The following is a 23,599-nucleotide window of genomic DNA, read 5'->3' on the forward strand; positions in this document are numbered from 1 at the left end:
TAACAATTATTTATTTGTATTTATTCCAGAAATTTGAGTACTCGATCAATCAAGAATCAAACATTCAGTATAAAGAAACAGACATGAAGACGTATATTGTGATTCTGAGGTATAAAAAGATGAGCGTCTCTGAGTATACGCGCATATATTTTATATATATAGTATAAGCACAGGAGACGCCAGAACAGTGACTGTCTCAGGTTGTATGAAACTAATACACAAAAAAAGAAATAAAACAAGCTTTTTTTTTCTTCTCAAACCATACCCGATGGTAACAACATTGGGACCAAGAGCTTCATGCTTGCTTGTCCTTTCAGTGAAGCGACATCCCCAAGCGTGTAAGGCATTTTAAAACGTGCTGGTTCCCATACAGGAGACTCCACAAGCACCACCCCTCAACACGGAGGAATACAACTACTACATCTGGATGGATGAAGTAACCTTAGAAATAGAAAGACAGATACTCCAGCTTCTAGCCAAGCACTGGCAGATCACAGAGAGCAGCTGTAGCTCCATTTAGTTGCATAAGCTGTTTTATACTGCATCGGATACGTGAATGGAAAGTAAAAGATAAATACACTGAAAATGTCAGGTTTATAAAAACAACCGTGGGGCACACATACGTACAGACTCTACAGGGTAAGCGACTTCCATCAGTAAGCATTTGTGATGACTCGGAGAGGCCAGGGAGAAGGAGAAATGGCTGATGATCATGGTTGAGATCAGTACCGTCGGTTAAGACACATTCGAATCTGGTCATATCTCTGACCCCGCCACCAGGCGGGGCTAACAGAGCACAGGACACGTCCTCATCCAATCCAATCGAAAAGACTTTTCGGACACATCAAGTCCCTGATTGGAGGAGAAGCAGAAGAAGGTGGATCTTAGGCAGGCATCCGTTCAAACTCTACAGCTCCGTGTCTTTGTATTTCTGCGGGTTGCCATAGTAACCACGTTTGGTCTGGTCGGCGAGCTGGCGCCGGTACGCCTCCTCGTCGTCATGGTACTGCTGGCCGCGGGACTCGGAGTACGGGGGCCTGGAGGGCGGTTTCTGGGGCTCGGGGTTGGAGCTGGAGCTGAGAGAGAGACACAGCAGGACACATGAGAGCTCTTGGATCCTCTCATCACATGTAACGCTGTGTTGTCACATACAGCGTATTCCCTTCTGAAATATGAAACTATCTTCCTATGTCCGTTTCAATGCAATTCCTCAAAAGGTCAAAAGAGTCAACGTTGGAGCTGCTGTGGCTATCTGTGTGTGCGAGGCTGGCGTGGTCTTACCCTATGGGCTGGGGGCGGTTCAGGTTGGGCTTGGGCAGCTTCATTGGGACCGCATAGATGTCTGGGTGCTTCTGGGCGATTTCCAGCTAGAGAGAGAGAGCGCGTGGAGGAGGGAGGACACGGAGAGAGGGAGAGAGAGATGGAGAGAGCAAGACAGAGGGAGAGAAAGAAGGTGACAGAGCAAGACAGCCAGAGAGCAGACAAAAGAAAAGAAAGAGAAATAAGTTTAGTCTCTCGGTTTATTATCCACGCATGTTCTCCGTGTTCTCCCGCCAGCAGGGCTGGAGAGTCCCAGGCGGTACTGAGGAGAACCAGGCGGCACTGAGGAGAAGCAGGCGGTACTGAGGAGAACCAGGCGGCACTGAGGAGAAGTAGGCGGTACTGAGGAGAACCAGGCGGCACTGAGGAGAACCAGGCGGCACTGAGGAGAAGCAGGCGGTACTGAGGAGAACCAGGCGGCACTGAGGAGAAGCAGGCAGTACTGAGGAGAAACAGGTGGCACTGAGGAGAAGCAGGTGGTACTGACCCGCGCCTGTTCGGCCTCCTGCAGCTCCAGCATCCTCTGGGCCCGGGCCAGGTGGTCCATCTGCTCGAAGGCCTTCACCTTCCCCATGAAGGAGCGGCTGGCCGGGTCCTCCCCGGCCTGGCTGGCCGGAGCCTGGGGGAGGTGGGGGAGGCTGGGCTTGACGGCCACGGGGGGAGGAGCCGGCTTGGTACCCCCTGGGGCTTCGCTGCTGATGGTGCTGCTGGAGTGGGAGTCGTAGCCGCGGGCGGAGTCACGGGCCCTAACCTGGGAGAACCACCCAGACCAATAGGAGGGGAGGTGTTAGTAGACATGCCCACAGGGCAACATCAGGGGTGAGGGTGATGTTTGGGCTGAGTGTTAGGTGGTGTGTGGGTGAAGGTTGGGGTTAGGGGTGAGGGTTACGGTTGAAATGAGGTGTGGGTTAGGGTGAGGTCTGGGGTAATTGAGAGAGAGGGTAAGAGAGAGAGAGAGAGGTTTAGGGTGAGGAGTCTCACCTTGGGGGGCTCAGGGACAAAGGAGGGGGGAGGGCTGGGGTCTCTCAGGACCTCCCTGCTCCCAGACCTCCTCATGCGTGCGGGGGGGACAGGGTGGGGCTTCTACAGGGGGAGACAGACACACTGGATGAACACTATCACTCACTATGCTTGAACACAACACTCAAACCATGACAATGACATGTTTGACTAGATGATGGGTCTAGATGATGGGTGTTCATGAGCGTTAGAAAGGCAGTCGAGGTAACACACAGCTAGGAGTGTCTAAACCATCCATACGAATCTCACACGTGACACAGAATGACACAATGACCGTTTGACGTTGAGTGACACGTGACCGACAGATGATTGACAGGTGTTAAGGCCCACCTCCTCTGGCAGCACGGGCTCCGAGGAGCGGCTGATGGCCGACACCTGCGGCTCGTCCATTGGCTCGTCCAGCTCGTTGTCAGTGTAAGCCCCGCCCTCGTCGGCCGTGTCCTCGTAGTCGCTGGTCAGCCGGCTGTCCATGCTCAGGTAGTCAGCTGACATGGCCGACAGGTAGGACATCCGGTCGTCATGGAGATCCAGGTCTTCCTCTGAGCCATCAAGCTGAGGGGGAGGGAGGGGGAGAGGTAGAGAGGAAGATCAAAAGAGACCGGGAGGGATGGACAGGTAGAAAGGGAGGAAGAGAGTGAGAGAGGTGAGATTGCAAAATGATCAAAAACACAGCTTTCAGTGACGAAAGCAGTTAGAACGCACTCACACACAAGCACAAAGTCCCACGCCCTTACCTTGCCCTCACAGACCCACACAGCTCTCTCCTGCTGTTCTCGGACTGAGTCCTTCAGGCTTCCGTACCAGGCATCGTTCACAGAGTTCAGATCCACAGTAGCTGGACAGACAAGACAAGACGTCAGTCTACACATGACAATTCCTGAGTGCCCAAAATGCTGCCACTATAGCTGCATAGTTACATGGTAGCTAATGTAACCTTAACGTAAAGTGTCGCTAGAGTTTCTGCAACACTTTACAGGGGAATAACAGGTCAAAGAGTAAGACAAGTGTCCAGGAGGGAGGGAGAGGGAGGGGCGTACAGGTGAAGAGGTGTCCACAGGTCTTCCTCAGCTTGACCGCCTGCTCGTACAGCTTGCGGGCGCTGCGGTTGGAGCCGGGAACCAGGCGGTTCCTCATGGCCTTCACGCCCTGCTTGCTGTCCGGGTTGAGGAACACCACGATGGGGTACCACTGGGTGTAGTTCAGGGTGTCCACTGCCTTGGGGGTCACGTCCAGGAGGGCGTGGAGGTCCTGGGGGGTGCAGAGACAAAGGGAGGATAAGGTGCCTGTTAATGACGAGACTGATATGAAGAAGAATGGGAGGAGGGCGGGGGCTGGAGGGCGGGGGCTGGAGGGCGGGGGCTGGAGGGCGGGGGCTGGAGGGCGGGGGCTGGAGGGCAAGGCCTGGAGGGCAAGGCCTGGAGGGCGGGGCCTGGAGGGCGGGGCCTGGAGGGCGGGGCCTGGAGGGCGGGGGGCTGGAGGCTGGAGGGCGGGGGGCTGGAGGGCGGGGGGCTGGAGGCCTGGAGACACTAACATAATGTGGCTTGTGAAAGGTAAGCCGAGAGGATGAGGTGGCTAAGGGATGATGATGATGATGTAGAAATTAGATAGGTTGGTAGTGAGAACGTGGATGCTGTAAGTTCAAGAGGTTGATGATGATGATGATGGTGGTGGGGGCGTCTTACCTGTTCGATGATCTGTCGGATAGTGTTCAGTCTCACCACCCCTGAGGACTTGTCACTGCCAGCATCCTTGGGCTCAGTCTCTGTTAGAAACACACAAACCCACCAGTCATAGACAGTCCCGCAAAACCCCCACCCCTCACACCTCCAGACCCAGTACAACAGAAGAAACACCCACAAAGCAGTCACTCACTGGCTATGACAAACTCCTCAGGAAGGTCATTGGCCAGTTTCTCGTTGGCGGCGTCAGCGATGGGTCCGAAGAGCACCACAGGTCTTCTGAAGCCAGCTGAGGACAAACAAGATCATGTGAAAGGATTACTGCAAGTCCCTCTGAACAACATCTGCTAAACGAGTGACAGTATTGTTACTGTAGTATTGTTGACAGTATTGTTACTGTAGTATTGTTGACAGTATTGTTACTGTAGTATTGTTGACAGTATTGTTGACAGTATTGTTACTGTAGTATTGTTGACAGTATTGTTACTGTAGTATTGTTGACAGTATTGTTGACAGTATTGTTACTGTAGTATTGTTGACAGTATTGTTGACAGTATTGTTACTGTAGTATTGTTGACAGTATTGTAACTGTAGTATTGTTGACAGTATTGTTACTGTAGTATTGTTGACAGTATTGTTGCCTACCCTCTCGTAGGACCACCCTCTCGTAGGCGGGGAAGCGCGTGGTGAGGGGCGTGGCCGTCAGGTCCTCACGGCTCTTCCGCAGGTCCTTCTTCTTGGCCGCCCTCTGACCCCGCAGCCTCCAGAAGTCTCCCCTGTCGTTGGCTGCTACCCTCTGGGCATTCTGGACGTTGGACATCTGCTCGGCTCTGGGGAGGGAGGGGAAGAGGAGAAACATTTCAAACACTTGTTGAAGATGCATACACACACACACACACCCTGTATACATATTTACTCACATACGCTCACAAGCATTCATTTTCACACAGACTAACACACTGTCACACACATGCACCCCCCCCCCCCCACACACACACACCTGCTCTTGTTGGGGATGATGCCCTTCTCCAGCAGCTGGTTGTCCTTGTCCGTGCGGATGGCCAGCCAGTTGCCCAGCTTGCCGTCGTACAGCGTGTCCACCACCTTGAAGATCTCCCCCCTGGAGAAGGGCAGGCTCTGGGGAGCCTCCTTCTCATACTCAAAGTGTGTCCGGATGAAGAAGGAGTCTCCTCTGCCTGAGGCCAGGATGTCCTGGTAGACTGGACCACACACACACACACCACTTCTGATTCCTGATGTGACTGTCTAACAGGGGTCATCAACTGCTTGGTAATCTGTGTGAGGTGTGCACAGGCGGGAGGTCTACCACACCTTCAGGCTTGCTCTGGGCCAGGATGGTGACCTCCTCTCCTTTAGGGACCTCCAGGAGGTAGAGCACAGCATCCTCACGTACCATGTCCCTGAAGTCCATGCTGTTCACCTGAGCGCGCGCACACACACACACACGCCATGGTTAGTGTGTGACCCTTGTCTATCTGTCATGATTGTAACTATTTGTATATTAGGAGGTTTACTATATTTGAGCTGATCATAGATGTAATCTATGTTCTGTGTACTTATGTCATGTTATGCCAGGTTGCTTTGCGTTGTCTTGTCCGAAGAATTTCAGTGCCCAGTCTGACCCTGTGTTGTTCTGTGCGTCTGACAATAAAAGACTTGAACTTGTGTGCGTGTACCTTCATGATCTGGTCCCCGGTGCGCAGTCCCTCCAGCTCAGCAGGGCTGTCCTCCTGGACCCCAGCGATGAAGATGCCCACGTCGTTCCCCCCGGCCAGCCTCAGACCCACACTGTCCCCCTTCTGGAAGATCACCATCACAGTGTTGGGCCTGGACACACACACACACACACACACGGCACGTTACACAACCACACACAAACACAGCACGTTACACAACCACACACACAGATCATGAAGGTAGGTCACACAAGTACAGCACGTCATATAACCACACACACACACGCACACACACACACACACACACACACACACACTATGTCTCACACGCACACTCGCCATTCTGACCACACACACACACACACACACCCGTAGATCTCCTGGTCCTCCAGACTGGGCTTCAGCAGGGTCTTGGGGGCAGCGCGCAGTTTGGGAGCAACACTGACGACAGGTGCTGTGGAGGAAAATATAACAATATAAGTCCAGGTTTGTATTACGTAAAGCTCCAAAAACTATTTAGCGCTCAAATGAATGCAAATACATTTCTCGCTCGCACTGCTTGTTTTCCCTATCTACACTCACATCTAACCGATACTAGGACATAGGTTGGGCTGAGCCCCACATTTTTATAACGTCTGGCTCCGTTCCTGCCAACCGCCACAAATATAACACCTTCTGTTAGAAACACTGCCCTGGTATGTTAGAGCTCATACGTGCTTCTAATCCCTTATGTGATGGTGCGTGGTGCAGGGTTACAGCTGGAGAGAGCCGGTCTGGGCACCTGGGGGCGTGTCCGGGCGAGGCTCCTCCCTCTCAGCAGGAAGGGGAGGCGTGTCATCCACAGGTCGGTCTGGAAGTCTGAAAGGCGTTGCCTTGGCGCCCATCTTCGCAAGGCGGCTAGGAGGATCGTCCCTGATGAGGCATAGTGATCATGTGACACGTTTGTACACAGACAGTATATATTGGGTCCTATTATTGTAATCTATTAAAAACTAAACTACATTTAAACAAGCCTAACTCTGGTGATGCAAAATGCAATGTGTGATGTTTGAAGTACAGTACACCAACACAGCTACAGTGCTGTGACAGTTTAATATCTGTGTACTGGAATAAACTGTGTTACTATCCCAAATGAAAACACATGTGCCTGCAACCTCAGCAGTGTAGGCTGAGTGTTCCTCCAGTGTTGACGTCAGGAGGCAGGAAGTGACTGCTCACCTGGGCTTCTCTCGGAGCCTCTCATTGGAGGAGTGGGAGGACAGGTCGGAGGGCACGGCGCGCCGGTCGTCCTGCGGCGAGTAGGAGCGGTACGACTCGATCTCGGAAAGATCTGGAACACAGAACGTCACCGGCGTGTTAGGACTCCTCACTCTGCCAGGTGGACATGGAGCTGACCACAGTAGAACACTCCAGAGAAAGAGAGGGAGCAGTATTTCACCCCAACAGAAGGAGGGAGGATAGAGGTAATATCCAACCAATACTGGTCACGAGGAGAGAGAAAAAGCGACAGAGGGAAAGAGGTCAAACCAAAGCACAGCCAGGACAGATGACAGCCAGGCCAGCATGTCTGACAGCTGAGCTTCCCCCGTGTCTCAGTAGAACCTCACTGCTCCTGTCCAAACAGGCCAGGCTGACAGGCGCTTCTCTCCGGACCAGAACATAATGAAATTCCGTCATATCCAATTGCCGGATTATAAAGGTGGATTACATTACTATGCCCACACGCACACATCCACACAAGCTCTCACTCATACACACAGTTTCCTACACACACACACACACACAGCTAAATCAAATAAAGTGGGTCACAAATAACTGAAGCCCCCCCATAGGGCCCAGGATCAGCTCTGCTCTCTTACCCCCCCCCCCGCCAGTCACGCCTGGGCCAATCACAGGGTGTGCCAGATATCACGTGATACTTCTAAAAACTGCCAAAACCAATCAGTAGAGAGGCCATTGTGTTTATTGTGCGGTGCAGAGATGGAGCAGGTCGGCCCCACCTCAGATGGAAACACACAGGTGCGTCATTTCATCTCCAAACAAACGAAAGTCTGTGTCAATGCTGAACAGAGAAATGTAAATATCCATAAAGAACAGAAACCAAACAACATAGAAGAAGAATATGAAGGGCGAGTGTCACAGAGTGCATGACCTTGTTTCAGTTTTATTATCAGACACAAAAACAACAGAAACAGGACACACCAGAGAGGAAAACATGCATGCCCCCCCCCCCCCCCCCCCGTTAACACGTTAGTCTAGGCCGTTACGACGGGACACGGAGAGCGATGGGCTGGACGGGTTCAGAGGTCACATGGGGTAGGAGCAGCTGGCTCGGAGTGTGGCGGTGGGTCTCTCACCATCGAGCTCAGAGTCGCTGTCGGCCAGCGGCGGGATGCGGATCAGGACCTGCCTCCGGTCGCGCTGGACCACCAGCTGGAGGCGGCCGCGAGACTTCTCAATCAGCCTGCCGGCGTCCCCCAGGGACAGGTTCTCTGTCACCGTGCCGTTTATCTGGGGGGAGGGAGAGGAAGAGATATGGAGAGTAGAAGAGAGAGAGAGAGAGGGTAGGAGAAAGAGATGGAGAGAGTAGAAGAGATGGAGAAGTAGGAGATAGAGAGGGAGAGAGAGGGAGTAGAAGAAAGAGAGAGAGAGTAGAAGAGATGGAGAGTAGAAGAGAGAGGGAGAGAGATGAAAGAGATGGAGAGTAGAAGAAAGCAATGGAGAGAGTAGGAGATGGAGAAGTAGGAGATAGAGAGAGTAGAAGAGATGGAGAAGTAGGAGATGGAGAGTAGAAGAGATGGAGAAGTAGGAGATGGAGAGTAGAAGAGATGGAGAGAGTAGAAGAAAGCGATGGAGAGAGTAGGAGATAGAGAGAGTAGAAGAGATGGAGAAGTCGGAGATAGAGAGTAGAAGAGATGGAGAGAGTAGAAGAGATTGAGAGAGGGAGAGAAAGAGTAGAAGAGAGGGATAAAGAGAGAGATGGAGAGAGGCAGTGCAAGGAAAGGGAGGAAAAGAAAGACCAGGTAGAACAACAGATAAATCTCCAGGTCAGTCCAGAGGGGCAGACATGGGTCCCTCCAGCCCCCCGGGGGGGCAGCTGTGTCTGGGGCCTACCTTCAGGATGATATCCCCCTCCTGGAGGTTCCCATCCCTGCAGGCCAGGCCTGTGCTGGTCATCTCCTTAATGAACAGCTGGCTGCCCAGTCGAAGGCCATACTCTACAAACACATCACACACACGTATGAACATGGGCTGGGAAAACAAACTAACTAACCATAATGGTTAGAGAACATGGTTCTTTCAGGTCACACTTGTATACACGTGCGGTTCTAGGATAGACCCTGGCACATGTAGATGTGTAGTCAAACTGTGTACCACTAAGGTCTTCCCCTCCCCACATTCCAGAGGCAGAGCGCTGACCTTCGTTGGGCCTGTTCTTCAGCAGCAACACGTTCAGGGGTTTCTCCAGGGGGTCGTGGTCTCGCGGGGGGCAGGCCATGGGGATGGGCATGGCGGGGGGCGACGGCGAGCGCTCCAGGCGGTCTCTGCTGCCGGCCCTCCTCATCGGCTCCTCCTGCCGCGGCTCGTACTTCCTGTGGTCGCGGTCGCTGGGGATGCGGCCGCGCTCGGAGCCGCGGTCGGGACTGGGAGGCCCTCGGTAGCGCGGGTCGGGGCTGTGGTCGCGGTCCAACGTGCGGTCGCTTTTGTACCGCCTGTCGAGGCTGTGGTCGCGGTCCAGCATGCGCTCGCTGCGATAGCGCCTGTCGGGGCTGTGGTCGCGGTCCAGCGCGCGGTCGCTGCGATAGCGCCGGTCGGGGCTGTGGTCGCGGTCCAGAGCCCGACCTTGGCTGCCGTCTCGTCTGAAAGCTCGCTCAGGGGCGAGGTTGCGCTCCGTGCTCCGACCCCGCTCCTCGCGGCCGTAGTCCCTCTCTCGGGTCTGGTAGCCCGAGTCTGTGTAGCCTCCGACCCGCTCCAGGCTGTGGTCGCGGTCCCGGTCGGGCAGTCCGCTGCGGCTGCTGTAGAGGCTGCGGCGGTCCTGGTCGTAGTCGTCGTTGTAGTCGTTGCTGAACACGCGGTCGTCGGGGGAAGGGTCACGCTTCAGGTTCACCGGAACCTTCCGTGGCCTCTTGACCGTCTGTTGGGATTCAAAAAGCACGTCCGGTCGATGACACGAAACACACATTTTCAATGCGTCACTAAGGTTTACTTTCAACAATTTCTAAACTACAACATTGGCACAGTCTTTAACCTTAACTATCAGACGAAGGACAGAATTAAGAAAACCACCACACTGACAGTTTACAAACACAGATTGTGAACTAGCATCATTGACAGACAGATGACTTACTATCTTGGCTACTTTTCCACACTTCCTGAGGGTCTGTACAGCGAAGCTGTGGAACACGCCCTCCATGGAGGTGGCATTCACCTGGATCACACGGTCGCTCTCACTGCACAACACACAAACAGGACGCAGCTTGACGTGATCCACACTGAATGAACAGTAACATGTAGACGAGGGTGTGGTTCAATGGTCAAGCACTTGACTGCAAGTCAAGAGATAACGGGTAAAAAAAAAAAAAGACCCATATATAGCTTTGGATAAAAGTATCTGCTAAATGAAAACATTTTTTATAATTATTGTTCTGATAGCTCAGGAGATAGAGCACTGTGACAGCGGAACACAAGGTCAAAACTAAGCTACAAGTGAGACAACCAATCATGCTATGTCCCTGAAGTTGATTGACAGGAGGTACGTACAATAGAAGCCCATCAGCAGGCCCTCCTTGCAGCACGTCAGACACCACTATGGACATCTCTCCGCTTTCGTCGTTGGGGTTGTCCCGCCCCCCCGACACTGCAATGCCGAAGCCCATCTTAGGGTCCTGTAAAGAGACAAACATGCTCTGTGCTGAGCTGTGTTTGCAGAGAGATACTGTATGTGAACTGACTCAAAATGACTACACGTAAACTAATGAATGTGCGTATATTACTATGGGCAGATGATAATCTGTTGGTCTTCAGTGTGTGTGTGTGTGTGTGTGTGTGTGTGTGTATCTCTGCTGTATCCCTTCTGTGTGTAAGTGTACTTTGGCGTGTGTGTTCCTGATGCTCCTCGCCCACCCCTAACCCAGCCCGGTAGTGTGTACCTGCTCCTGCTTTGGCCAGAGATTAAAGCAAGGGATTTGATGAAGCCCATCACCCTCCCTCTCCCCCTCCCCCCCTCTCTCTCTCCCCCCATCACCCTCCCCCTCTCTCCCCCCCCCCCTTCACCCCCTCTCTCTCCCCCCCCCCCATCACCCCCTCTCTCTCCCCCCCATCACCCTCCCTCTCTCTCTCCCGCCACCTTCCTTCCCTCTTTCTCTCTCTCTCCCGCCACCTTCCTTCCCTCTTTCTCTCTCTCTCTCCCCCATCACCCTCCCTCCCTCTCTCTCTCTCCCCCATCACCCTCCCTCTCTCTCTCTTTCCCCCCATCACCCTCCCTCTCCCTCTCTCTTCCCCCCCCCTCCCATCACCCTCCCTCTCTCTCTCTCTTTCCCCCCCATCACCCTCCCTCTCTCTCTCTCTCTCCCCCCCCATCACCCTCTCTCTCTCTCTCCCCCCCCCCCATCACCCTCCCTCTCTCTCCCCATCTGTAATAAAACAACCACCCGGCACATCTGCCCCTAGGCCAGATGGTCAGGGAGAAACAGAGTGAGAGACACGGAGAGACAGAACAAGAGAGGGAGAGAGAACGGGAGGGAGAGAGAACGGGAGGGAGAGAGAACAAAAGAGCGATGGAACGATCCAGAATAGCAAGAGAGTGAGAAAAACAGAATGACGAATGATAAAGAGAAAAAGAGCCGAGCGACTGGCTTATACATAAACAGGAAGTGATGCGCGAGGCAGAGGACGAGAATGCCAAGACGACTGTAGTCAAAGAAGAAGTCGGTCCAATGAGGACAGATGATGGATGGACGGAGGAGTGTGACACGCTGACAGCTGGCAGGTGTCAGGGAAGTGGAGGAGAGGAGAGCGGCTTTCCAGGAGCAGAATCTCAGAACATGAACCAACATGAGATCAGCATGATTAAGCAGGCAGGACACATGTGTTGAGTGTGTGCGTCCGTGCGATGGAAACAGGATTACATGATCTTGGAAAGCACTGTGACCCAGTTCACTAAACAGCAAGTCATGCAAAGCGACAAACATCACTGTTATCAGTATTAACATAGAAAGGCAGCATTACAGCAGTAACATAGTACTGATATGTGATATAGTACTATACCGGGCTGTCACTCCAGCGGACTGTTACCTCTCTGCCCGCACAGCGTGGCCGTGCTTCAAACGACACACCTATAACACTTCTGTGCTCCGATTGGGCTGACAGGTCCGTACACACAAACACCTGAGGCTCCCTCTCAACGAGTCATGAAAAACAATACGCTCGCGGCCATTTTGAAAAAAGAACCCACTAGTGGATAGGGATGGCCCTGGAAGGCTGCGCGGAGCAGGTGAGACTGCTGTGGTGAGGAGGAAGAGGAGGAGACAGAGCAGGAGGAGGAGGAAGATGAGGAGGACGCGTAGGAGGAAGAGGAGGAGGCGGCATAGGAGGAAGAGGACGCGTAGGAGGAGGAGGAGAAGGAGAGGTAGGGGCGTGAAGTCAGACTCACCCGCTGCAGCGTCACAGTGTACTGCTCCCACACCGTCTCCTCCATGACCGGGTTCTGCTGGGAGAGAGAGACACAGGCACGTCAACCAGCCAGGAGGGAAGAAGGTTCCAGACACACATTTCACTGATACCTTGAAGCCCTGGTGAAACTGCTAAAACAATGGTTCCTAATCCTGGTCCTTGTGGGACCCCCTGCCATGAGAGGGTTTGATGTTTCCCTTCTTCCAACACACCTGGTTAAAGTGAATAGGTTGTTAACACACTTCTGCTGAGTCGATAATAAACTATTCATCTGAACCAAGTGTGTTGAGGCAGGGAAACGTCGAAAACATGCAGGGCAGGGGGTTCTGAGGACCAGGGTTGGAAAACACTGGGCTACACCAGTGTGGAAAGGCTTAGTGCCCTTGTGCTACCTTCAGCATTTTTCCAACTTATTTTAAAATAAAGTTGGAAAAATGCTTAAAACAATGCACAGGTAACACACACACAAACGCATGCCGCTGTACAGCTTGCAATGATTCGCACCACTGAAAAGACTCAGCTTAACTAACGGAATAGACGAGCCATCTGACATCTCACCCACACACACACACACACACACCTTTTGGCTTCACCCAGCTGACTAGACTCTACACAAGTCAGCTGTCTACTCACCCACTCCTCAAAAACTCAACCACAGTTCAACTTCCCTCACTTTTCCCAGCAACACACAGCATTGGTCTACCTGTCTCTCCACCAAACCACCTTCCTGTCTGTCTGTCTGTCTGTCTGTCTCTCCGCCTGTCTGTCTGCCTCTCTAATGGCGAGCCAGTCACTCACAAGCCCCTGCAGGATGCGGATGGCCTTCACAGTGTGGGCCCACTTCCTGTGCAGGTGGAGGACCGTCTTCATGTTCCTTCCTGTGCGTCTGTCTGTCTGTCTGCTCGTCTTTATCTGCTTCTCTCTCTCTCTCTCTCTGTCCGTCTCTCTCTACCTCCAGCGGTGCTCTGCTGGGCTGTGCTCCTCCAGCTCCTCCACAGCCCAGCCCCAGAGCCACCTCCTCCCTCCTCCCTGCATCTGCCTGCCTTCCTGCCTGCCTGCTGTTGACGTAAGAGGGATTCTGATGGCCTACATTCAGAGCAAATCCCACCGTCCAGAGACAGGGTAAACACACATACACAATCGCATAAACTCTACCTCTCAAACAATCCCATACACAAACTGTCACACAATCGCGTGCACACAAACACACACTGGCGTGTACACGCAAATGATTAAAGTACACTGAACATACCCCGTGCATAACAATAACACCGATAATCATGCTTGTTGTCACAAACGCTCTCGCTCTCTTTCTCTCTCTCACACACACACACACAATGATGGACCACTGAAAGAAAATAAAACACACACAATAACACACAATATAATCGCAAGCATTCATCCCACACAGATTAGTACACTAACTGAAAACCATCTGTTAACCAGGAATCTGTTGTATCAAACTATAAGGTGAACTCAGACACATGGATCCTAGACTACGATGCTCAGCGTCAAACTGTTTGGCTAGGTTGACATCTTTACTGAGCATAAACCAATGTAAAAGCTTGGCTCTGCTGACTTCTCTTGTGAATCTTGTGGAAATGGGGGGCATCCAGGTTGCCAGATCTGAAGTGTAACCCACATCTTGAGTGTCTGACAGAAAAGATGAGGAGTCAAGGGAAACTCCTGATAGAAAGGACCACACCCTTGACACGAGTCAACATGAGGTAGTGTGGTTTGTCAGTGTGTGTGTGTGGGCAGGGTGTCGGAAAACCAATACTATTGACACTACCTGTGATTCAGTGAGGGTATTACCACATGGCCGTTGTGAAACACACCATAAAAGGAAATCTGGCAGGGAAATATTCAGGAAAACACACACACACACACACTATTCAGGAGGATGAGATTAGGAAACCTCCCAACAGTGGCTGCTCCTCTCAGTTCAGATTCTGTCCTCCTGAGGCCTCTCTTCAGAAGCAGCTCCAGCTCAAGAGCTTCAGCACTGCTCATTAGTGTCACACGGTGTACTGGTACTGGTCATGCTTTTTTTTTGGTTCTAAAACAACTACATGTGCCATGACACAGAAGACTGCCTCCACTCAAAAATGTGTCATTCTTATGTTCATGTCCCCTAAAACGTCTGACTTTGACTATACTGATACTAAGTTTGCAACTAGGTGTTTTGACTTTGTGGGCAGATGACACAGTGCAATGATAACATCTCAACTACAGTATTACATTGTAGCTGTGTGGAGATGTACTCCTGTGCTGTGTTCAACTGAAGTGTGGGCGTAGTTTAGTAGGAGAGCATTTGACTGAAGCGCTTAAAAGGTCGCAGGTTGAAATCGCCCTCTGTCGTCGCTTTGGTTAAAAGCATCTGCTAAATGAATGCGTTGCTTTCCTGTCAGGGCATGGTCACATCTCAGGGATGAACAGTGGGAGTGCTGATGACCTCTGGTGGTGAGGCAAATAACAGGCTTACAGCTCTCTGCATTCATTCCCCTGAATGATAAACCAACTAAAGTCGTGCCCTCTTCGGGAATTACGCAAGAATTGACGCACCATCACAGTTTCTGTGATGAAAACGAGTTTAAATTGTCAAATGAATGGAACAGCAGAAGGCCGCCTATCCTCATGGGTAAGGCTTAGAAGGAACACATCCTTTAATCTCAAATCAGTCACTGGCATGGACAAAAGAGCATGCAGTTCTCTCTTCTCTCTCACACTCGCAGGCGCTTACACACGCAACGGGCAACAACCAAGTTGACATAATACCGTAGACATAAAACCATGCAAGTACGCAATGGAAATCCACACTTTGTAGGGTCATCAAGTGTGCCACGTGTTACACAGCATTTGTCAACATACTACCACACTTGTTGATGAAACATAAGATAATACAGGACAACCGGGTCTAGATTTATCTACCAAACCATCCACTGCTTGAAAATCTGCTCACCTCATGACCTCAAAAACCACCCCGAATTAGTTGTAACACTGCGCCCTCTAGTTGAAACTGAAAAAAGCTACAGGCAATTTAAAAAATGCCGTTTTACCTTTAGCAGACGGATATTAAATACAGGCGGAAAACGTTAAGATTAGTACACGGTTAACTTAAAACAAGCACCGTTCAACCAGTTTAAAAAATGAATCATTTCTGCTATTTGCGATTAACCGCGGCCATCCTCAACCACAATCAAAACGCTCGACACATTTTGCAACATAAGCTACGAACACCCCAAACGGATGTTTAATTTGACTCTAAAAAGCTGCCTACCAGCACAATAGCCCACTATTATCAGATAAAGTGCAACAATAGCTCTGAACTGAGGGACCCTCCAGTTTTGGTAGCAGGTGGATCAAACAGGCTTTCAATTCGGTCTCGTGACTTTTGAAACGTCTCTTTAGTGAATACACACCAAAACTAGACAGAAATTATAACACACTTATATTTTACACTTTTGACCAAGTGAGTACTCATATATAAAAATTATATCGACCACTTACTTTAAAATACTGAGTCTCATATCTGCTCAAAGAGAACAGTCTCCCTCCATTAACGGGCATCATGCACTGTCACAGCGACGTAAAGGACTCGAAAACTAAATGACCGCTACTGCTGTGTCCGCAGTACAGAACACATGGAGGCCGGTAACACGACTGAAAACTTGTCTTAAACAAGATTCGTTGTCGAATAACACTTTTCGGCATATTTTCCATAGTGAGCACGAGCGCCCCAGGCGACCACAGTAAGCCACATAATGTACCAAATCCAAAAACGGGGTTGAAACATTGTTTGATATTTTAACAAGATTATAAAATAAATCCCGTTTATAATAAAGCCACGTTTTACTCCTCATTTGAAATGTTGTCCATCAAAGAACGTTTCGGTCCTCCAAAGACGGTGTTAACTCTTGCCAAATGAGTCTCATCGAATCGTTTTCAATGTTTAGAGAATAAATGCATTTCAGTTCCTTTAACCAAGTTAATTTCAGTAACTGTCAAATCTGTGTGTAGTTAGATAGCTTGTTTACCTTTTAAAATACCTCTATGTGTTCGCCACAACACACACACAGTATCAGTTCTTAAGCACAATGAGATACCAAATGAGAGATAGTAGAGCAATCTCGGCCATTCCAATAGCACAATAAACATAACATCAACAGTCTTTCCAGGAACAGGGTTGGGCAGCTCTACAATAGTCTGTCCACATACAGCACAGCAATAAGACTAGTCTGCTTGGTTCAAATGCTTAGTTATGGTGTGTGTGTGTGTGTGTAAGTATGCGTGTGTATGTGAATTTGCACTGAGGGAAAAAGGGAAAGGCAGTGCGTGGGATGTGTGTGCAGGGAGCAGTAGTGTTCAAACCAGGGCAAGAGGACAAGGGCCTTGGACACATTGTCAGTAGCAAACATGAGCAAGTGGAGAAAGATAAGAGACAGACATTCCATACAGATTTACCCCTTACTTCTATGACCGTACAAAAGCATGCATCCAAATAACTCAGTCTGCCTTTCCCATGGAGATTACTCCCATAAACCACTCTGCTTAATTTATCTGGGCTGTGAACCCAGTCCAAGCCAAGCAAGCGCTGGCACTGGTGAGAGGCCGACCACTCAGACAGCCCAGTGAAGATGATGGAGGGAGTCAGGTGGCTGAGCGGGTAAAGCATCGGGCTAGTAATCCGAAGGGTACCAGTTCGATTCCTGGCCAGTGCACATGACGTTGTGTCCTTGGGCAAGGCACTTCACCCTACTTGCCTCGGGGAGAATGTCCCTTTACTTAATGTAAGTCGCTCTGGATGAGAGTGTCTGCTAAATGACTAAATGTAAATGGAGAGAGCTGGAGAGGTACCCTCAGAATAGCAGAGTAGCTTGGTGCAGAGAGACGCCCGAGGTAGAGGTGCTGGGCTTCTTTGGTCCAGTAGAATCTGTCCCAGGAACAGCTGGACCGGAACAGGTCGGTGTTGGACTGGTCTCTACTAGGCTGTTCTCTACGGAAACAGGAAAACAACTGTTACATAGGATATTTGATCTGCATTGATACACTTTACACAAAAAAAACTTGGAACTGTGGTCAAAAACTACTTTTCATATAGCTTTGATGAAAACAGCGAAGATAATGTGAAAAACAGATATTGTTTGTGGCAAAGGCAAAATGTCAATATTTCAGTTCAACCCAAAATCTGGTTCACTAGCAAAGAGTTAACACAGATATTACCTTTGCTTTGACTAGACAAACACTGACCCACACACAAAACAACGCAATGCAACGCGCACACACACACACGTGTAGATACACACACACACACACACACACACTAAGAAACATTGGGCGAGATAGCAGTGTCTAAGTGAAGATGTAACAGCATTGTGCAACATATGCTTGGACTCAGAACCAGAGTGAATAAAAAAAAAAAAAGCAGTTGACCTTGATGGGACCTGTGACCATATGACCAGCGTGTGGTGTGGCTTTCCAACTAACCCCCTTAGTCCCAGACCTGAGCAGCTGCTCTAAGCAGGGGACAGTCAGCTATCATCAGCGCCCAAATGACATTAATTTAGCAGATTTATATCCAGCGACATCCAGGAGTGGGTTCAATCTAGAACCTCTTGATTTGCAGTAAAACTCTGTTCCACGGAACCATCCCCTGTTGTTCCATGTACTGTTATACGACTTGGCACAGTGAGTGATGACACATTGGGTCATCTAAGGAGAGCTGGTACAGAAGGCCTGTGATATAATCTGCTATGTTTACAATTACAGTAGGACTGCTCACAATTACAGTACAGCTTTACTATGACCTGCAGGCACTGTTACACTGAGCTGAACATCCTTCACTCTACAGTGAACATAAAGAATACCCAACAGCAAAGAACATTCTAAAGAACAATGAACCGTGAAAAACATTCTAGAGAACAATGAACAGCGAAGAATACTCTAAAGAATGTGGAACAATGATGAACAATACAGAATTTTAAGAACAGAGAAGAACAGTCTAAAGAACGCTGAACCGTGAGGAACATTCTAAAGCAAGGCATCAATCCCACAGTATCAACACAAACATTCCTATAAGAAATGTGGAATCGCTTCAAGCAGCAATGAGAACATCCATGAAATGTAGTTCTACAAACCCAAATGCAGTTCTGCAGATTCCAAGCACATGAAGGAACTTGTAGGTTGTCATTACTCACGCACCCACCCACCCACCCACACACACACTCACCCCGGCGGTCTCCACAGTTTCCTGCCTGGTGGCAGGAGCTCTCGTTTGTTGAGGGGGACCACCCCCATGGCCGCCTGCATGATTGTGATGAACTTCTTAAACTTCATCTTTAAGACTAATCCTATTCCTCCCCTCATGCAGCTCGGTCCTTCACCCACTGGCTCTGCTCTAACACATCTCACTGCCAGGCCCTGAGCTCTTTGACAAAACCCCAAGACATCTCCGAGCGCTCAGCTGTCTCCGTCACTGCTGCGCTCGCTTGCTCGCTCGCCACCGTCACACTCATCTTCGGCGCGACTCCCTCTGCTCTGCCCACGACTACTACGCCACGGGCTCCGCCCCTCACTGCCCACCCAACTCCGCCCCCCTCGGAAGGATGTCCATTTGGTTTTCCCAAAGAGACCAAAAAAAACAAAAGGGAAACAACATCCACGTTGCGGTGGGCGGAGCCGCAAGGGGGAGTTGGGGGGGGGGGGGGAATTGCTGTTACGTAACCCTGGGAGATCTCTGAACATTACACTAATGAAAACCCTGTTTCGGGTGCTGCTGCTGGCAGGATAATTGTGGTACTAAGTCCCGACAAATCATGCATCGCTCCCAGCCCATCCTCCCATAATCCCCCTGCAGGTTTAGTATTCCTGTCCATTAACACCCAGGACCTCCCATTTACTACACTCACACGCATCTTATGTACCCTTTCCTACCCTCCCCAAACCGTCCTAGCATATCCCAAACAAACTAGCAAATAAACACGCACACGGACGAACACAAACACATCAACACAAACACACACATGCTCGGGGGTTGTGTCTTGTGTTCTGCATCACCAGCTGACAGCACGCGACCGTGGCCCGTGACAAACACACAACGCCCAGCCGGCTGCCAGCCAATCACAGCTCCCGCTAGGATTTATATTCCAGTGGCTTGAACGTCTGGATTACTGAGCTGGACTAGCCCTGGGAAGGGCAGACTTCCCTGCCAAAGAGCAGGGCACCGAAATCCCTAAGAGCTCCAAGGACCCAAAAAAACAGTGATTCTATAAATAACCGCCGCTGTTTGGTTGTGGTTAGGTAACGAAAAAACATGGAGATGTTTAAGAGCACTGCCTTGAACACGGACCAAGTCTGGGGGGCATGAACGGGGTTGAGTAGCACCGGGAGACGGCCTCACATGGACTCCCTCTCCACTGATCTGGTTATCCGCTGTACAGTAGAATCTTAAACCCTGTATAGTTATTCCGTTCAGCAGATTAGCATGCGAGGCCTGGACCTATAGAATCAGACATTGTATAGGAGCCTTAGATAAGCAAATTCAGGAGGAGGGACATGCATAGGCATCTGTGGAGAGGGGACGTCGGCACACGACGAGTACAACAACGCTAATCCTGTAACCTCTCTCACTCTTTGGAAGAGCTCACCAGCTGGAGCCCTGTCACGGTACACAGTTACACACACACACACACACACATTCCCTGTCATCACACTAAACTCCCAAATATCAGAATATGTTTTGTACATACTGTAATCGCTGACTATTACATTAAACCGGTAAGCCAGAGGTAAACCCGTCAGGACACCAAAAGAGAGTGAAGAAAATATTTTGTTTACTCTGAATACCATTCATCGAATCAAATCATTTACCCCCGGACACATATTAAACCTGGGATACAGGAAACATTTTAGACACATCCCAGCACTGCAATATTTTGTGGAAGGATCAAAAACCTAATCCTTAATCTGTGATGGTCTGAGCCACCATGGTAGTTCTAGGGGGGAAATGGTGTTTCAAATTCTGTTATTTTCTCATAAAATATGAACTAAAATCCATATTCATGTCAAATCGGTACGAGGTACTCTGAGATGGAGGACACACAAACAAAAGCGTTGTCTGAATAGAACATCACCTCCGAGTACATTTCTGTGTAACTCGAACTCTTGAGGAGCCCTAATGGGAAAGCTGTGGCGGGTAAGAGTGGTTATCCCTTGTTTGGTTGTCTTTAATGCCTTTACATAAGCAGAACGATGCCCTAGCCCTTGTCACTCCGCACGTGTTGCATTATCATTGCATTACTCCGCTGCCTCCTACATTACGCAATACTATAAATTTGTCATTAGCGTGTTAAGACAGAGGGAGCGACACACGCCACTGCGTGCGTGAGTTCACACGTGAGAATTTTAACATACGATGCTCAACCTTTCAAAACGTTTTTTCCGAAGAAATTGTTTCAACTTTTCCCCCCAAAAAGGGTGAGGAGAACAGAGAAGCCTAGAGCAGAGTAGCCTTCAAGCTCTAGGCTAGAAAATAGTAGTACTCATTAAGTACTCATCAATGATGATGACGTTTTTTTTCAAAAGCCTTTTTCAACAACAAAAAAATTCAACCTTTCACAACTTTTTTTTGCACAGCTTCTTACTCATCCTTATATGACTTGAACGTTTCATATATGAGAGTGTGTGAACATGTTTCACATGCATCTGTGTGAGCATTTCATATGTACCAGGGGCAAATCTAGGTTCCCACTTTTGTGGGGGATAAGCCCCTAGATAAAACCTAAAATTTTTCCTGTGACCCAGCAAAACTACACAGGCAAAACTTTTTTTTTTTAATATCCTTTTAAATAGTGTCCTCTAGTGGGTTTTAGGAAGAGAAATTGACACATCTTGATTTAAAATATTAAGAAAAAATATTAATATAATGTTTGGCGGGGCTAATGAAACTTTTAGGGGGCTCCAGCCCCGTACCATGATATGTACGTTTTCATTAGTATGAATGCATGTGTGAACATTTCATGGACAGTCGTAATTATTTCCTAAACGGCCCCTACTAAATCTTACGCCGAAACCTACGGTACCACACACCTGCTCAGACCACGATAAAGGCTTGCCCTGTCCTCGACCATACATTTACCGATGTGGTTGTATAGGAAGCCAGACTACCCTAGATCTGAGCGATAGACGCCTCCACACGGTTGTGGTCGTCAGGGTACACCTACACTCGCATGTGTAGTTAGTTTCACTGAGGCCTACGCGGTTTGACCTGTCACACAAAACGAGAAACACTCAACAATAGCTAAACAAATTGAGCAGAGTTGTTCAACCTGACCCCAAAACACTTTAATCGTGCCCTGCATGGTTGCCAACAGAAGTAGCCTGGTAACTCACTCATGTTCAAACAAGACTGAATCCTTACTGTGAACAAACTGGATTGAAGCAACAAAAGCAACAGTGAACAACGTCCTCGGAACGAATGTCACTCACTTCTACGCGCAGACTTACAGAAAACGTAAAAACACACGGGCCTTTGTATGGTAACTGAAATCAAACAATTCATTACAGGGATACGACCTTTTAGTAAAAGTCCGACTGAAACCAAACAGTGAACGCTAACAATCGAATACCATAAAAGGCATTGAGTGAGGATAAAGCGTCTGCTAAATGACTGAATGTAGTGACTACTCACAAAAAGAATTTTTCAGGAATGCGTGATACGTACCAAGTGAAGGTCGAAGTTGGTAAGTTATTTGCGCCCACAAAGTAGGCTGCTTGAAAAATACTCTTTAATCCTACTTTTCAATAATTCCACACCCGAGATAGTTGTAAACACAAGGGAAGTATTTTCGCCAAGGCCTAGGATTTCCTGGTTCTAACAGGTAAAGGCGTGGTTTTGGAAAATGCAGGTGAGTCGTACCTACTGCACATCACGTGACCGTAGAGAGGGGGGGGGGGGGTCAGTTTCGACCAACATGAGTCATTTATTCTTGTTTGAAAAATAAATAAAATTCTTCTTAGATGGTTTTGGCACATCGAGGGTATGCTCAATAATATATTTTTTTCATTTGATAATAGTTGGTCTATTGGTTGTTCTGTCCATAGAAATGTGTGGATGTGTGCGCTTTTTGAAATAACACTCGCATTAATGTGAGATTACACATTTTTGTTTGGTTTGTCGTCCGTTTACACATGTTTCTTGAATCATAATCCATCAGATTTGTATTGAAAAGTCAACTACTCTCATCTAGAAGCACTTAGAAGTTACTTCGATATAAATAAATAGCCTATGCTATAGGCATAGTCTTTAACGAGACGCAAACGGTAGGGTAGGCTATATTTCAATGACCAACTCCATCCACTGTAATTCTAATTTGATTAGTCGACCTGTTTGACTGGTTCAACCGGACAAGACCCCCAGGCATGACTGATTTAAACAACAGTTATAGTACAGTAGGCCTACATGGTACATCTGACTAAATATAGCTAGTGTTGGTGGTAGGCCAATGATGATTCCCTGACTTTATACCGTCGTCACAACGTTTCTTATCATTTAGGCTACAAGCTTCTTTCATAAAATAAAGTGGATAAACAGCAATTGAATTAAATGTAAACTCAGGAGGTTACAAACGGGATTAGTTTTTGTTTTCTGATTTGCTTTTTAAGATATTTCTCTCTCTCTCTCTCTCTCTCTCTCTCTCTCTCTCTCTCTTCTCTCGCTCACCCCCCCCCCATCCCCCCACACACACACACACACTGGGGGCAGTATCAGTAACATTGCACTACTGTACCTCACTGTACCTCCCTACCAGGCTCCTGTATGGTTATTGACGTAGTCACTGATCTGCAATTTTGGTTAAAATTGGTTATATGGTTGAAATAGGGTCTATGTGCATTTAGGGTAGTATAGTGTATTAGTATATTAGTATAGTGTATTATTTATTATTATCTGTAATTAAGGAAGTTTTAGTATTAGGGTTAGTATAGTCAATTATTTACTGCTATCTGTATATTTAGGAAGTTTCACTTATTTAAGCTCAGCATAGATGTAAATTATGTTCGGTGTACTTATATGTTATGTTATGGCAGGTGCTTGCGTTGTCTTTTCTTAAGAATTTCAGTGCCCAGTCTGACCTTGTGTTGATCTGTGTACTTGACAACTTGAACTTCAACTTGAACACACATCCTGCAGGTAAATAAGAGCTCCAAAAATCT

At 49.0% G+C, this 23,599-nt stretch overlaps 1 protein-coding gene across 7 annotated transcripts; it reads right to left on the bottom strand.

Annotated features, from left to right (window-relative positions):
• Positions 1-22,250, bottom strand: tjp2a (tight junction protein 2a (zona occludens 2)). 7 transcript variants are annotated; one of them, XM_084687758.1, is made up of 24 exons: positions 22,110-22,250; positions 17,246-17,384; positions 12,369-12,422; positions 10,478-10,602; positions 10,065-10,167; positions 9,137-9,851; positions 8,831-8,934; positions 8,074-8,227; positions 6,935-7,046; positions 6,498-6,628; positions 6,086-6,170; positions 5,717-5,867; positions 5,352-5,460; positions 5,020-5,239; positions 4,665-4,849; positions 4,213-4,308; positions 4,023-4,102; positions 3,378-3,588; positions 3,075-3,175; positions 2,671-2,892; positions 2,302-2,403; positions 1,808-2,071; positions 1,282-1,367; positions 1-1,076 (listed from the first exon to the last, which is right to left on the bottom strand). In XM_084687758.1, exons 3-24 carry the CDS (start codon positions 12,411-12,413, stop codon positions 908-910), a joined length of 3,570 nt encoding a protein of 1,189 aa, XP_084543884.1. In that variant the 5' UTR covers positions 12,414-12,422; positions 17,246-17,384; positions 22,110-22,250; the 3' UTR covers positions 1-907. The 7 variants fall into 7 exon arrangements, with proteins under 7 accessions (XP_084543884.1, XP_084543880.1, XP_084543881.1 ...); XM_084687754.1 differs by lacking the exon at positions 22,110-22,250 and adding an exon at positions 18,618-18,724; XM_084687755.1 differs by lacking the exon at positions 22,110-22,250 and adding an exon at positions 18,618-18,716 and having other exon boundaries at positions 12,369-12,425.
• Between the last annotated feature and the right edge of the window lie 1,349 nt (positions 22,251-23,599).

Source organism: Hypomesus nipponensis, chromosome 22, assembly GCF_054491055.1.
Source record: "Hypomesus nipponensis isolate SF chromosome 22, ASM5449105v1, whole genome shotgun sequence".
Taxonomy (NCBI): Eukaryota; Metazoa; Chordata; class Actinopteri; order Osmeriformes; family Osmeridae; genus Hypomesus; species Hypomesus nipponensis.

What these genes read in the sequence shown, in the direction of transcription:
- tjp2a (XM_084687754.1), bottom strand. Translation starts at nt 18,724, where the DNA reads ATGAAGTTTAAGAAGTTCATCACAATCATGCAGGCGGCCATGGGGGTG. An exon ending in AGGGGGATATCATCCTGAAG is followed by an intron (nt 8,228 to 8,830) that starts GTAGGCCCCAGA and finishes CCCTCCCCCCAG; the next exon opens with ATAAACGGCACGGTGACAGA. An exon ending in AACCGCCCCCAGCCCATAGG is followed by an intron (nt 1,077 to 1,281) that starts GTAAGACCACGC and finishes TCTCTCTCTCAG; the next exon opens with CTCCAGCTCCAACCCCGAGC.